This window comes from Stegodyphus dumicola, chromosome 10 (assembly GCF_044657685.1).
Source record: "Stegodyphus dumicola isolate Sdum_Otavi_A_Nest chromosome 10, ASM4465768v1".
NCBI classification, from domain to species: Eukaryota; Metazoa; Arthropoda; class Arachnida; order Araneae; family Eresidae; genus Stegodyphus; species Stegodyphus dumicola.
Window position 1 is genome coordinate 151510115 of NC_140777.1, and position 17349 is coordinate 151527463.

The 17349-nt window shown below is 32.3% G+C and overlaps 1 protein-coding gene across 10 annotated transcripts in view; it reads right to left on the reverse strand.

Annotated features, from left to right (window-relative positions):
• The window catches only part of LOC118204438 (latrophilin-like protein LAT-2), a 134149-nt gene that overhangs the window by 912 nt on the left and 115888 nt on the right, over positions 1–17349 (reverse strand). Inside the window, exons 10-13 of one of the 10 annotated variants that reach the window (XM_085825705.1) lie at positions 15689–15755; positions 15505–15605; positions 10453–10579; positions 5924–6022 (exon numbers count right to left, since the gene is read on the reverse strand). The exons of 1 other annotated variant lie outside the window; for it this stretch is intronic. In XM_085825705.1, the coding sequence (XP_085681831.1) occupies positions 5924–6022; positions 10453–10579; positions 15505–15605; positions 15689–15755 (394 nt within the window). Of the gene's footprint in view, positions 1–5923; positions 6023–10452; positions 10580–15503; positions 15606–15688; positions 15756–17349 lie in introns of those variants that run through there. 8 more of the 10 variants (XR_015043578.1, XM_085825706.1, XM_085825707.1 and 5 more) reach the window with 8 other exon arrangements.

Genomic DNA, 17349 nt, shown 5'->3' on the forward strand with positions numbered 1-17349 from the left:
TCTAGCTGATGCTTTAAGTTTCCTCAAGGGTTTAAACCTAAAGGATTCCTGAAGGCTAAATAATACAACTGGGGAAGTGTTGTATTATTTAAGGCATCGTTTTTAAGAAGTGTGCTACTTCAAAATAAACAGATAAATAATCAAAGAATAAACACCATGACTGCCACTGCTGTTTTATCAGGCACGTTTCTTTTCCTTTTCTATGTTCTATAGAAATTCAGAAAAAATTAATATTTAGAACTTTTCTATTTTGTAGTTTCCAAGCAGAACGCTTCCCAAAATATTATGCTTTTTACAGTAGCTTGGATTAGTTTCACACTTCTTTAAATAATTCTTTAAGTTCTTTTAAATAAACGTTCGTAAAAGAAGATGATATTCATTGAAGCGAAAAATGGTTTCGAAGTACCATTTTTCCAATTACCATACCAATTTTGTTTTTCAATCTAGTTTTGATAAGGGGAAGCATGAGCCTAATCAGCACGAGAATTATATTCGCCTGGGGATACAAAAATCGTTTCTGGTGCTTCAATAAACTTTTTGGTGACGTTATGGGAGCTTTGATTCTGTGATAAATTTTTGGTGGCACCATCATTAAAATTGTCTATTATGCCCCTCAATTTTTCTTCTGCTAGTTTACAGCGCGGAATAATTTCTTGTCATCTTCTGGTACCAATCTGCAGCTACAGTTAGTTGCTTTTCAGCCTTAGTTTTTGGAGAAATTTAAGCAACTCACAAGGCTTGTCCTTCGAAAATGGTCTGAACCAGATCCTTTTGCATCAGGATTCACCTTTTCTCAAACTGGTTTAACTCCGACGCTTTCTATCTGACGAACATGAATAATGCAATTAATGGAGGAACATGATAATTCTAGTTCTATGTAAACCGTTTCATAAATGATGTTTAATATCATTTGCATATATTATTTTGATTTATAAATTCATAATGCTTTGATTTTTTTGTAGTAAATTATTTAACATTTAAAGAAAATATCAAGTAAAGAAAAATCAAATAAATTTTGATATTATTAACTTTAAAAAAAGCTGAATTCTTACAGTCCTCACTAAAGCATATCAACCATTATGAATGCATATGCAGACAGATTCCATTTTTTTAATAAACACGACTTCGCTATAATGAAGTAGAACAGACAGTACTTAAAAATAATTAATAAAAATTCATTAGATTAGTTCTATTTGATATATGCGCAAAATATATCATACAGATTCAGCAGACAAACTATTACTATAAACTAATCTTCAAGAATATGATTATGTCATGTACTTTAGAAATGCATACACCTGGACATAATCTAGTGTATTACAGCCATTATAATTAATACATTTTTCTGAAAAGTTTTAAAATAGAAAAGCTATTCGTACGGTAAATTAGGGATATATAAATCATTTCACTTGTTATTTCTAGCGAATATTTTTCCAATTATATTTGCAAAAAGTATTTAAATAATGCAAACAGGGTTTTATAATATAATACTGGTGTACAATTTGTGTTTATTTGTTGATAATTTAGGCTTTGTGTATTTTTATAGCTTTGTGAATTATTTTTATCGACTTGCTTATTTATTTACAGTACTTTTGTGATGTATTATTTTACGGAATTTGATCTCTTGTTTATTTGTTATATATTGCCAGCTTCCATTGTACTCTTGATGACATTCCAGATTTATTCAAGGAACTAAAAAGCACCAGAAATAGGAATAACATATATTAAAGTTAATAAAAGATATCCAACTAACAATTTACACGTGTTTTAAGCAATTTAATAAGTCATTTGACTACATAACTTTAATAAGTATTCAAAACAAAAAGTAATAGGTTGTAAATAATATAAGAATAAATATTATAACTATTATTGCTGTTATTTCATGCACTTTTATTTACTTTTTATATTTCACGTAGATAGTTAATGATAGTTTGAGACAGTAATTTTTCCATTACTTCGTAATAAACAAATGTATCGGGGAAAAAAAAGAAAAAAAAGAAAAAGAAAAACTCTTTGCGATAAGAAAGTTTTTAACCCATCCTTGGTAAATAAGGAAATTACTCTATTTTATTTGATAAGGAATTTGTGGCTATTTGATATAATTGTATGCATTTCCTTTATGAATACTGTCTTAAATCTTTTAATTCTGAATTATTGGGTATCGTAATTGAAAGGATAGCTCGTGTAGAAGCGATGATTATGGGTAGAAATAGCATAAATCATTTTACGGAGTCTTAGTTGAAGACTGCTGTTACCATGGTATTACCGAGACTGCTGTTACCATGGTTTGTTACCGAGGCGACGATATCTGGTGGTTTCTCACCAATCTGGGGATTTTCTCGAAAATTCCGTCAAACGCATTTTCGAACTTCTGGGAGAGGTTACTCACGAAGCTTCCAGAAGTGCCTACATTCATCCTTGAAGAATCTTATAAAAATGACGTTTTTGGCGGTCCTCAATCAGTTGAATTAAGATTTTTAATCTGTGCTATACTACGAAGCTTTCTTCTCCGAGATCACTGCTTTAGGCATCGCTCTGCAAGCAATTTTGGTTACTTTGATATTCTTCCCATGCCAAAGAAAATTTTATCTCATACTGTTTTTTCTTTAAACTACTCATAGTTGTTTATCTCGATTTTAATGGCTTTTACTTTTCTCAATAAAGTTTCAAGTTCTTCTGTTTATTTAGCCTAGTTTTTAATGAGACATCTGCTAATCTGAAAGTTCGCAGCAATATATGTATTATATCACACGGTTGAACTCAGTCTGGCATAATTTAAATACTACGCTGCGTCTAATACTACGTGTAATCTACACTATACTAGGTGTAACCTTTTAGCTTCCCAGATTATCTGTCATCCCATCTTAGCAAATATTAACAGTCAAAACCAGAACACTAAGTAAATAAAACAGAAATAAAACTACTAAAAATTTGTTTTTAACCTTACGTTAAACCACATAACTAAATTAACTAAGAGATATTTTAATTACGTTTCTTGCGGGAAAGACACAACAAACTAAATTACTTACAATTCAAAAATTAAAATTTATATCCTAGCACATGGTTTAAGTGTTTGTATGACTACTAGTGAACGAAATTTCAACTAGAAGAACTCACCAGCTTGTAGCGATAGCTGTCATTACGAAACATGCTAGAGGAATTTCAGAATGGTCGGATGAAGTTGCCAAACCTCTCTTGTAAACTTAGATTCTTACCACTTTTTAAAATTCTTGTCACATTTTCTGATAGAGTAGAACAATACAGTAGGACGGATTTTCAACGTATTAAATAACGTATTAATTAAAAAAAACTTAAAATATTTTAAATATTTACAGGTACTGCATATATTTTTCAATTAAATTTTATGTTTCTTGTGGTTTTTCAAAGACGTTTTAAAAAGTTCAAACTGCACGCACTTTTCAGCTTTTCTAATATCATTTACTTTGCATTTTAAAGAATAATTGTATCTATGTCTTACTTCTACCATTTCACAATGCAAGTAATAAACGTTGCTTTGTTAAAATGTTGCTACACCTGTATAATTCTTAAAAAACTTGTTTTTCTCTTTTGTATCGCAAAACAAACCCGCTTTTCTTATAAATTAATATGAAAGATAAACCTTTCAATACAGATGTTTCCCATATATTTCATGTAAACAAATATCTTAACTCAGTATTTCCCAACCGGTGTATCCCTGGTATGGCAGGAAGTTTACAAAACATGCCACTAAATTTTTAATTTAAACGCATGTTTTAAAATACTATCTCCTTTTCAGTGTCATACTTATGGAAATCAATATTTTCTACGATGAAAATACAGAAAATCTAAATACAGAAAGAGACTAATTTATTTTGAAGATGATCTGCTGTTAGTTCGTTGGTTAGATTGCATCTTGACAAACTCAGCAAACACAAGCACAAACTTCAGATTAATAGCTGAGTATTAATAAGAATAATTTCGATAAAAATAATGAAAATTTATAAATCACTGAATCGCATGCTCATGGGTGTTTAGCGTGACGTCAGCTGGGCTGGGTAGGAAATCCTTACAATAATTTAAAATTTCGCCATCAGTCACAAACCTTAGAACTTAAAAGGTACTTAAATGTAATACAAGATACAAGGTGGCGCACGAACTATCATGCCCTTTGTTTTGTTTATTACAAGTTTATTTATCATCAAAATATTATAAAATGAATTCACAGTTTATTATGTGAGCATGGGCAGTGCAGGTTTTGTTTGCTTGATTATGGCAAAGAATATTAGGGCTATCCATCTAAGGGAAGAAACTCCTTCGTAAAAAGGAAAACGCTCATATAATCAGCCCATTCATCGGGATTTAAATCCAGAACGAACTACCAGTGTCCAGCGACTTTACTGCTCGGCCATTGGTGAGGGCGTTTAACGCATATTTTTGTCATTATCTCTAGTATTTTGTTTCACAACCACTTGTAATCCTCCAAGAAACTAACCAAATTAAAATTTTGATTTGTTGGATGAAAGCATACACAGGGAATGAAGGAAAGGAAGACGTCGACTTCCTTTCTAAAGCTGCAGCTACTAATCGTGATTCCGAAGATATGAACATAAAATGGCAAAAGTCTTATCTAAAAAAAGCTCATAAGAAAGTAAATATGGCAGAATGAACTGAACTCCCTTCATATCCACACACGAACTAATCAACGTAATAAACGGGAAAAGATGTCTCACTAACCCCTGTTTAAATCAGTTCATATCTGGACATGGACCCTTCCCCACTTATTACTACAAGAGAAATAGCTCTTCCTTCGACAATATTGTGTTTGTGGCAAAAGAGATCTCCAGAGAAGTGCCTCATTCCCATTAACAAAAGCGCATCACAGCGTTAATCAAAGACATATAATAAATAATCTAAAATTTCATCAAAATCAACAGTATTGTAAAATACCTTTCGGAACAAGAGAAAGATTTTTGTGAGCAATAATCATTATGAAAAAATATTTAAATTAGTATATAAATTCTAATAACTGCCCGAAAATGTTTTGGAAAGTTTGAATTGAGCCTAGGATGCTTTATTGTATCAGCAGCAACATGGGACAGTACCTGAATGACCAAATGCTTAAGTCCTAGTGTCTCGATGCTTATTCCTGTACTGTTCTGTCCCAACTCTCTAGCACACGTCATCGAAATCGTACAAGTGCACGATCTGGTACAACTGCACAACTGCAACTGAGCATAGAGCATAGAGTTGCGCTACGTTTGCATGCTTTCCTGCGAACACTTTTCCTTTCAAAAAAATCCTCATAAAAAGAAGTCACACGGATTAATATCCGGGCTGTTCAATGACACCATCTTCCATCTTCGTAACGTTCAGGAAACTGATGTGACATTACACGTTCGTTTAACATTTTATACAGGAAATCAAGAACAACATTTGGAATGTGTAGGCAAGTTCCCTCTTGCATGAACCACTGATAATACAAAGTGAGTCTTGTTGCCATTCTCAATTCTGCACACATTTGATTGGTACCTTGGATTTCTTCTCCAACACAAAATCAGCGGTTTCCAGTTACTGACACAATCTGTGATTGGTTTTTTTGGAAAAAGACCATCTAGTACCAAACTGTGCACGAAAACGTCTTTGTGCCGTCACTAAACGTTTCGTTTCTTCAAAATTATTACAACTTTCAGTTTCTGTTCTTGATACAACTGACCGCCATTCTTCATTCTTCAAACTGCTGCTTCAGTACAAATTAGAGTCCGATACCGACTTCCGATATCTACTGAATCGTCCATGAATACGCACCCAAATACGCGTTTTTAACATTCAATAAGCAATATTAAAATTTTTATGGGGTGATTGAGTGCTATGACGTTTCGTGCGCCACCCTGCATGTCGATGACAGAGGATGATTTCTTTCACGTTAAATTATTCAGATACTCACTGCAGTTGAAATTTTAGCCACTTTCTCTTTGTAGGCGAACAAAAGTTTGTGCCGGACATGGTCATTGAAAATCATTTGCGTCACGAATAGGAAAACGCCCTGAAAGTAATAAAATAAACCAAGAGTCTATAAATGAATTACTTTGCAGAAAACGAACATTAATCATGACAAAATAATCATAACTGAACATTAGTGATACATGCATTACTAAATATATATACATGGCAATGTCTTTTTGATTAATCCTCGTGAAATATAATCTACATCAGGTCCACAGATTCATTGTGGCGAAGCAGGAAAGGATTTCACATGGTACTCTCCAAGGCTTTGGACACTTTATAAGTAAAAATGTGATTTTTCTCAGATCCGACTCAATTTCTGGTGAACGAACCCCAGAGGTTGAATCAAATCCTCTTCCTCTTCTACCGTTCTCTCTAGAAGTTGTTTGGTTCGACAATGTGCAACAAATATACATTATATAATTACAAATATCCGTGCCTTCTCCGGGATTCAGACCTGGACTGAAGGCTACGGTAGCTGGTTTTTTTACAACCATGGAAAGAAAGCGGCTGTATGAATGATAATTGGCCAGATAATTAAACATTTATAATTAAAAAAACAAATGTCAGGATATGATACTTTTAATATGCGCCTTAAATCATATCTGTAAGTTGAGCCACAGTATCTGACGATTTTAACTGACGAAATTAACTGAAATATTTATTTGTTTTTTAAAACAATATAATGACGTTTTTTTAATGCAGCCATTCCTCTTAACTTCACATGTTTGGAACAACACTTTTTAAAAATGTTCTGCACTGAGTATAATTTTTTTTTCTTTCATAAATGTATTTTCGTAATACTCAAGATTTCGAGAGGCTATGGTTTCACCAAGATGGGACAATGTAGTGTAGTTTTTGAGAATCCATGGCAGTGCTTCAGCAAATATTTCCCATTTGTGTGATTTTTAAAGAAGGTGTTCCATATCCGGCCTCATAATTTTCATAATCCTCAGTATGAAACAACTATCGCTGAAGCTACCTGAAATCTCAAGTATATATTAATATACCTAGGAACACTGACAACCCAGGCTGATATTTCAGAAATAATTGCAGCATTACTAATCAACATAGCGAAAAGAGCGTTAAAATGGAGAACATATTTACAAATAAACTGTTCAAAAAATAAAAGGCTGAAGAGAAGAAGGCAGTATGAGCCGTGTTCTCTTCAGCCACAACTTCTTCTCAGTTATAATAAATGGCATTATGAGCCTGTTGTGCTGTAAAATAGAGAAATATATATATATCTGATATATGTTTCATGGTATCGGCTTAAAATTAATAATCTCTGATTTATGTGGCCCATTTTTATGTATGTTAAATGATAGTACATTTAACATGGTAGAAATTTCGTTAAATCCAAAAATGAAAAGAAACTCTTTCAGTTCTGGACCATTGCTTCTTAAAAATGTTTCATTCATGACTCCTTTTTATCATCGAGATTTTTTTTCGCAACTCAGGATACTAATATAAAATTAGGATATGAAAATTAGTATTTTCTCATAAATTATTTTTGTTCAAAGGGGCTTAGTTTGTTCTTCCTGAAGGACTATTGTTTTCGTTTTGCGATTTTGCGTTGGTTCCCTATAAATGTCCGTTTCACTTTTCAAACTGTTGCCATCAAATGCTTGAGTCCTGCATTATATTTGAAGAAATTAAATAATGAAAACTCTGCGTAAATGTATGTATATTTCTCGCATTGTGATAAAACAACGGTACATATAGTCATCGAATTTTGAATGACGTAATCCTATGGAGAATATGGGCATGTGGAAGCCCAAATTTGAAATTTGGAATTTGTTTTATTATCGATTTCATATTTTGTAAAACTTTAACGAATTTTTGATTAACAAACTCAAGGATTTCAAAGGGAGCATTGGCAACATTGCACAGAAAAAACATTTTTATCTCCAGCGCGCGAGACTCTGTATCGGAAATTCTAAAGATATGTTCCAATTTAAAAACTATTTTGCGATATTGTTCTTGAACTGAATTTTGTGGTTTAAGTGCGAAGAATATTTAACGCCCCTTTAGACATAATTTAAAATCTGGAACCTTTCAGATTTTTTATTTTTATTTGTTATTTTATTTTTTATTTTATTTATTTATTTATTTATTTATGATTTGTTTCAAGTATTTAAAAATTAATGAAAGAAAATGTTTTAACGAGACGGATGTTCTTGTTTTTTGCGGTGTAACAAATTAAATCTTGCTCAATATTTGATACTGCTGAACGTGATGCATCTCAATATTTTAAGTGTTGAACGATATACCATTTAGATTGAGAAAATCGTCTCACGGCACTGAATCTCAGAAGAATATTTAATGTCATTTAAAAAACTGAAGGAAATTCTGTTCTAGCTCCGACCTATATTTCAGTGAAGAATTTTTTATACAAAATCAAGTTTAAATTTATGTTGCACGATACCTTAACAAATTCTTCTTAGGCTTTATATAGCAGGTAATTGATCTGACTAACATCAATCAAAAATAGTTTTTGAATGTAAGGTAACTTTTTAAATCAAAATTTGATATAAAGAATTGGAAGTATAAACAGCTACCAATTGAGGAGCTAAGTGAAAAAGTTGTCGTCTCCTCCCATGAAGATGTGAGCTGCAAGTGGTTTGAGGCTTCTATCTTCGAAGATAATTTTATAATTAAAGACTTGGGATTAATTAACAAAGTCACATTGCACAGCTTTGTTGAAAAATTTTTCATTAGATCTTCTGATGTAATCTGGAATCGTCTCAAGTTTTAAGACTCTGTGTAAAGTTTCATTGCGAATAAGATAGTGTGAATCAGTAATAATGCGCAGAAATTTGTTTTGCACTACTTGCAGTTGAGTTGAGTTTGAATGCAATTGAGTTTGAGTGACCGTGTTCCAAGCAGGAGCAGCATAACAAAGTATCGGTCGAAAGCAAGTAGTATAAATATGTTTTTTGGTACGCAAGCTAAGATTTGAATATTTTCCAATGACCGGGAGAAATCTGCATATTATGCCCATGGCTTTGTTCTTAACACTATTAATGTGGTTAGACCAAGTGACCTTTGGTTCAAAATAATTCCTAAATATTTGGCCTTTGTGACCAGAGGAACAGCTTCCTGAAAATGGTAGAGATCTTTAAAAGCAATGCTTTTCTCAGTTTTGCTGAGAATTAAAAGTTGTGACTTGTTAGCATTGATTTTTACGCGCCAATTTGTGCACCAGTCTTCTACGGCATAGAGGTAATTTTGCATTTTGTCTATTGCATGATTAGATTGGATGGATTTAATTGCAATCGCCGTATCCTCGGCATAACATGCTAACAGAGAGTAATTGTCCAAACCAGGGCGAGGAAAATCTGATATATAGAAAAGATATAGCACTGGACCGAGAATACTTCCTTGTGGGACGCTGGATCTTATAGGTTTTGAATTGGATTTTTCATTTCCTTGAGCGACGAAGAAAGTGCGGTTCTGCAAAAAGGAGAAGATCAGAAGAATGAGTTCTCTGGGAAGTCCCAAGTTGATAAGCTTGAAGACGAGGCCCTCATGCCAGACGCGGTCAAAGGCTTTTGCCACGTCCAGCATAAGCAGCGCAACACTTTGCTTGTTATGGAATGCAGATTCCACAAATTCTACAATTCTTACTAGTTGTCGAGTAGTACTGAGGTTTCCCATTTTAATAATAGCAGTAATGCAAGATCTTTTCGAATGGTGCAATAAAATGGTGGGTTTTTTTTTTTTTTTTTTTTTTTTTTTTTTTTGTTTTGTTTTTTGTTTTTTGTTTTTCCTTGCTTTAAATTGATTGAATTATGTTGTTCTTATGTTATCTGCATGAAATAGTTGTAGAATTATCAGTTTGAATGTTTCTAACCCTAACCATGCCGTCATTTCTTTACATTTGAAACTCTTAGTAGAATAGTGAATTAAGTCAGTTTTTGCAGCAATTTCAGTGTCTTGTTGCCGAGCGGGACCAAAAGTAAGCGTACACTAAAAAATCTGTCTTCTTGCCCGCTGGCCGAATTGCTTGTTTTTGCGTTACAAATTCTGATTTTAATTGTCAAAAAAAAATTTAAACTGTTTTTAAAACTGTATTTGGTGTTTTATGTTTTTCTGTACTTAACAATTTTTAATGATATTTTGAGTTTTTATGTATTTTTGCCTTGCGCGGAGTGAGAATTGGAATATTTGAATGAGAATTATATCTCCAATGAAGTTCAAGGAAATAAGTTTAAACGAATTACAGCAAAAATGTGTATAATTTAATAGGCCGTACAAGGAAGTGATGTTGTGTCTACATCAGGTTTTTTTGAAATATAAAATGCAAGGAAATATAGGCCCGTAATCATCGTGTAAAATCTTTGTACTAGATTCTACGAATTAAAAAAAGACAGAAAATTACATTATTAATTGATACAGAGGTATACAGAGTTACATTACTAATTTAATGATCAAGCTATGCTTTATTTATGTAAATGCTACTTGTACCTGTAAGCCATTCAGAATCACGAAGAGGTACGCCGAAATAGCCGGGTTCTTGGGAACATAGAAAAATCCGAAGGCCCACGTAAATCCGAGGAGACACATCAAAGAAGTCATACCTTTCAATCTTTTCCTGCAGTTTATGAAAATAAATTATGTATAATATATGTGTGCTGTATAAATGTTAGAACGAAAATGAATTTTACGGGCATTTTTACATTCAGATTTCTAATTTTTGAGGTATCGTTAGCTCCCAAACTAGCATTCCTTTTTGAATTATATTTAGGTTTTAGATTGCTCACATTATTTTTTGGTTTGAGAGAATAAGATTATTACACCTGTCAAAATATTCTCTCTGAAAATTCCTCAAAACCTTTTAAGGAGGATGTTGTTTCACGGAAAATTGCTGAAAGATATTTTAGGAAAGTATAAGTTTTCAAAAGTACACTAATTTCAAGCAATGAAGATCAAGAAGATAATTAATTATTACCATTTTAAGCTACTTTTAGCTTTCCTTTGATAATGCCATAAAAATTACTTTTCGATATTTGATGTACGCGATAAATAAATAAACCACGTATAAATTTGTTCTTTTCCTAAAAATTACCATAAATTGTTATGGTTGAAATCAAAAGCGTAAAGCAGAAATTTTAAAAAATTGTGTATATATCCCTTCCAGTCACATGTAAACTAAATGTAAATTGCAAAGATTCTGTATTCTAAGATCTAAATTTTGATAAAATATAGCACCCAAAGAAAATTACTCTTATATTTCTCGGTCCTTTTTTTTTTTTAATAAAAATTATGTAAGGCTCAAAATTTTGCATTGATTTAAATAAATTATATAAATTCAACAAACGTTGGAGCACGGTTTTCAAACAAAATCTTATTACCGAAGTGGATTTATACACCAAGTCTATAATACACCTATAATACACATTATACACCAAATCTATAATACACATTATACACCAAGTCTATAAATATTCTTACCCGGCTTTTATTTTCTTAACCGCTTGTTGTAGAAATATACTTCCAGTTACAAATATCTAAAACCAGTTAACCTGTTTTAAATGACCTAAAAATCCCTATTTTGGCATTTCTAAATTTAAAGAAATCAGTTTTAGAAAAATTACAAAAATTAACTTCTTTATAGATTTCTTCGGTATCTATATTTATACTTTGAAAAATTTTATGCTTGTTATGAAAAAAAAAAAAAAAAAATTCCTGCGGCTAAAATTTACCGAGGTATTTAAGTTAAAAATGTGAGCTTTTTGATGTCATATTCAATTTGTATTAAGTTGTCGATTAGTAAATAAGTTTGAAAAATTGGACGTTGGTTGGTTTTCCCTTTAAATGACATTCAGTAGTGCTTTTTTTTTAAATTTATCAGGGCCTTTTTAATTTATAATTTTATTCTATTTGGTACGCCGAAACAATTTTCATAAAAGTAATTTCTAAGATTTTAAATTTTAAACATACATTATTAATATTTTCATGAAGTTTTATTTCTTTAAAATCATAATCTAATAATCGTATGAAATATTCCTTAAAATACAAATATTTTTCATTTTTAATTAATGCAAATAATATTACGTGTTGGCTTGCCAATACAGAAGTCTGCCATTGTTTTCTAGAACGGGAAATCTATATAAGGTTCTATGACTAAGATCTCCATTCAAAAATATATATCTGATGATTTAATGCGTAGGAAGAATCCGATACTTTAACAGCTTTCGATATCCGTCATGGCTGATGGTTAAGGCATACCGATGAAGATAACAAAATTGAATTTTTTATGAATTACTAATTCATTTTTGCACGCATGAAATCATTTCTTAGTACATAAGATATTTCTAGATCATAAGCATTTCCAAATTTTTACATGCACGTTATATCATCTTAGAATAAGAACAAAGGAGGGCTTAGCAGCACAGAAATGTTTGCAAGGCGGAAGCTAAGAAAAGGAATGACGTAGTTATTATGCCAAGCGTTTTTATACTAAGTCTGATATATAAACACAGCTTATACAGATGAATTTAGGAAGAGAGCACCAAATCTAGAATAGTTAATTTTGAGGTAATATATATATATATATATATATATACACACACACACACATATATATATATATTGTGTTGATAAGCATACACACACATCAATGCTTGTTTTGTATATATATACATAAATCAATACTTTTTACAATAATTTGCATAGAAATGCTCGTCACTTAATATCTTAACGTCTGAAACCTCTCTGTTAAATGATATTTCATTTTTGGTTACGTAAGCATGCAAACATTTCGCTGTTGAATTTGTGTGGCCCTTAATGTTATCTGCGACTTTAACACCAAATATTTAGGTCAATTTTTATTCTATGATAGTCAAGCATCTTGCTTTCTACTAATTAGAATGAGTGCAAAATTTACTTAAGTATAGGGACCAGTAGACGGTATAAAAAGTTAGATTGCTTATTTTATGCAAAATTATTTTCATTTAATTATTTATTTATTTTAAAAGTACGAAACTATAAGTCCTTGCGTTATTTAAAACATTTTTATAATTAGAGGTGTATGTATACGATAAGCAGTAGAGAAAATAGAAGCCGCGTAAGGACATCCATAGGCACCGTGTGTAGTGCTGACGTTTAACGGTGTTTAAGATACCCGGATGCCCTACCCCGAATCGAACTATTAAAAATTTCGTAGTAATATACTTAATAATATGTTAAGAAATAGGGTAAGAAATTTGCATTATTGATTTTTTTAATAGATTATGAATGTTAATTAAGTTGTTGGGGATTTTTCAGAAAGCTGATCGAGCTGGGAACAAAAAGTACGCAATTCAAGTGCACAATGCAGACGGTCATAGCAGTAAATTTTAAACAATTTAAACAGAACACATACAATAATAATATATTAAAAATACAAATCAAGGAAAGTGAAATTATAAATAAAATGACATTCAGTACTAATTATTCCTTTGTCACCTTGGGGTTAAGTATGGTCATGGGCCGCCTTTTTTTTTTTTTTTTACTGCTCATCCAGTTAGTTATAGTTATAGATGCGGAGATCAGGATGACTAAGTGTTCTCATTTTTGCATGAAATTTAACTGCAAGATGGTAATAAATTATTTGGACAATGCCAAATTCTTCATGAATGATATTATTACGAACGTACCAGGGTGCTTTGGAGATTTGCCTGAGAACACAGTTTTGTGCAGTATGAAGTTTTTTTCTATCAGATTTACAAGAATACGCCCAAACTTGACAGGCATAATATAACACGGGCCTCAACATGGACTTAAAAAAGAGTAATTTGTTGTCAATAGATAGGATGCTGTTTCGAGCAATTAAGGGGTATAGTTTAGCTTTATGAACTCGAAACTTCTGGAGAATAGACTGCACGTGTGGGGTCCAAGTGAGAGAATTAGTGAGGATCCTCCCGAGATAAGAGACTCGTGTATAGTGCCTGGTCCTCCAAAAACTCTAATCCTAAAAGTAAGTAGCGCTCTCTAGGTGGAGAAAAGGAGTTAGCAGTTGGAGACTGGCTCTCGGCGGGAGAGATCGAGTGTTCAGTGTCTGATTTCGTAATCAGCGATCTTGCCCTACTTTGTTGTGTGTTGCAAATAACTTAAAAAGGCAATCTGACTGTCATTGACTGTGTACAAGACGCGACACCTGCCACAACTGGATCTTACACCGTGCGCGGCTTGTACTGTTTCAATATTTCTTTTTTCTTATTTCTTATCTGAGGTTATGGCTCCCTCTACCGTCCTCAGAATCTTTATGCATCGTCTCTCCCGCCCTCGAGCGTCCTCTCATATGGTGCGCTTCTCGGCCAATTTAAGAGGGGTTCGAATTTTTTCAGTATTGTAGCCAACTATTAAAGAAGGAACGAGCGGAGTGTTATATTGATAGTAGCTAAATACAGTGCTACGCCGAGATAGCAGAGTGTTGTACATTATGCATATGTATAATGACAGATCATCACGGGACTGTCCTGCAAAGATCTATATTTTTCTAAGTGATTTTCCTTTACGATGTCAATCTTTTCACTTTTTATGACCGTCGAAATGGAAAGGCTTAGTTGCTTTTATATTAACCACTTGCGCTGCCATCCTCCGTCTTAGCAAACACAATAGTTTAATCAATATGTATATTCAGAAACACAGAATACAGTGGAATGTTTACGTATATGCTACACAAGCTATAGCTTAGGCCTCCCCCAAATTAAAATATAGTATAAATAGTATTAAAATATATTATAACAGACTTATAAAGGGCTCCATATCTCAAATAGCTTAAGGCCTTATCAAGTCTAAATCTTGCTCTGAATGTCACATACAGATGCTCCTTCAAGCAAGTTTGGAATTCTACCAAAACGAATAATTTATTAAAAGAGATATCAATTGACTTTAAAAAGAAACTATGAAATTAAATTTTGAAAGTGCAGGAGTAAAACAAAGTTTATTAGAAAAGGAAATGTTTGAAAGAAAATATATCCATTTCTTCTGCAGCACATAGATTTTTTGTAATTAACAGTTTAAAGATAAAAAATTTGAGCAGTTTTTCCACACCATGTTTCCTTTTTCTAAAAACTATTTAAAAATATCTCAGTTTTTAAATTATAGAAACGGAACATTTTCTGTTTGAAAGCCAAAAGTGTATGTTATTTACGATGTTATAGAATTTGAAATTGTGTGACTGACAAAATACTGTCTCTGTGAGAGAAAAAATGCCAAATATTCCTTAAAGTTGCACAAAAGGTAAAATAAATAAGAAAACAGTTTCAAAAGTCAACATTCGATTTTAAAGGTGCACATGTTCGAATGCATGTTCAAAATTTGGTGGCTCAAGCTGCCACCATCTTTCCAGACTACAATGTACTCGTATACTTACTGACAAATTTTCTTTTTATGATAGCAGATATATTTATGCACTTTATGGAAAAAAATCGAGCACAAAAATAAACATTTGTTTACATGAAAAATATAGTAAAAGGATATCTAAATTACTTATAAATATATTATGAATTAGACTTTAAACTGCTTACTCACACTACACACTTTCTCTTTTCCCTACAAGTATTGTTTGTGGAGTTTATTCTGTCAACCTTGGCAGCCGCGTGTAAAGCCAGAATGAAGATAATAAAATTCACCTGAAAATTTCTTTAATTAGTCTACGTTATAATTTTTGTATTTCAGCACTTAATTATGAGCAAAATAAAACAGAAAATGATACCGTGATAATTATTCCAATCGGTCCTATGACACTCCATATGAAACCTTTTTCACTTGATGGCCAGCAACTAAAATTACATAGGTAATAAATCTGAATCTCAAAAGATTGCGGTAATTTGAATGAAGAATTTAACAAAAAAATAAACCCTCACTCAGTGCATAATTTTAAGTATTCTCAAATTTGCCATAGAAAGCATCTGCTTGCAGAAAGCGATATCAGAATTCCATATGACTCCATTTTCTTAATTATTAATAATAAAACCTTAAATTATACACATTGATTGATTGATTACAGTGATACACAAATCACTGTAATCGCGATTAGTTTCTCATTCGTTAAATTTTTACGCAAAATGACATCATAAATTCATAGCTATTAATAAATTTATGAACGAATAATTTAATGTGAAATAAGCTTAGAAAATTTCAAAATAAATTACGTTAATAACATTATGTAAACATAGTATCAAAAAGAGTTGCAGAAAATATATATTCGAAAAACTAGAAGTCTCTTAGGTCTTAGGTCCTCGCTTATTCAATAGGTATACGACCCTGAAGTCTTTACCTATCTGTAACTGTTCTTAATAGGAATCCTAAAAGTGAAAAAAAAAATTCCAAGTATTGGAATAAACCTGTACACTTGAAGTGTTGAATGACATCCAGTGTGGCAGTATGTAACAGTGGCATAACTTTGGTAAAATAGCGATTTAACATCTGAAGCATAACTTTCACATCGTAAAAGAAATTTAACACATCTGTAGCATAAAATCTTTGGCATAGCTTTCTCCTCATAACTACTACGGCTGAGTGTCCTCCTTCCTCCGTGTCTTGGAGCAACAGAATAGCGTGTGCATAATAGTTGAGGCATATAACAGTAATGGGCGGAGCATAGTTGCACTGACCAAACGTTGAAGTTTTATACACATAAGACAAATCAAAGTCCTGCCTCCGGGTGCGCAAAGTCCATATCGCTTTGCAATAATTAAGCAATAATTAAGTAAATGTAAATACGAGTAAACAATGAAAAGTAGAAAAAACATTAAATTCACTATGTACATCGATCACCATAACTCGTTATGGTGTATCGTTCTTGGCCTTTTGCAGCGTTGAATGACTGTATAGTCATAATCTCCTATGTTACGTACAGCTTCATTTTCGTGATTATCACATTTGGTGTAGAAATTATGTGAGGCAATTAAGATCTCGCTATCTAATGGTTTGATTTTCATTCCACGATGTATTGCAGTGTTTCTTACAAACCACGGTGAGTCTGTGATAGTTCTAAGAATTTTATTTTGCAATCTTTGCAAAATCTGACGATTTGACCTGGCTGTAGCGGCCCATGCTGGTGCTGCGTACAATAAAATCGGTCTTATTGCTTGAAGATAGAGAATTCTCTTAGTACTTAGTTGTAATTTTGAATGTCTCCCTATTAAGGCATAAATAGACTTAAAAGCTTTGTGAGCGTTTTCACGAGTATACATAATATGCGGCCTGAATGTAAGCTTATCGTCAAGAATTACATCCAAGTATTTAATATTTTTAACTGTAGGTACTGTGGCACCATTTAGTGTTATGTTGTTTACTTCTTTGAGGTTGTGTCTAAAAAATACGACTTGAGACTTAGTTGCATTGGTTTTGATCTCCCAAGCGTAAAACCAC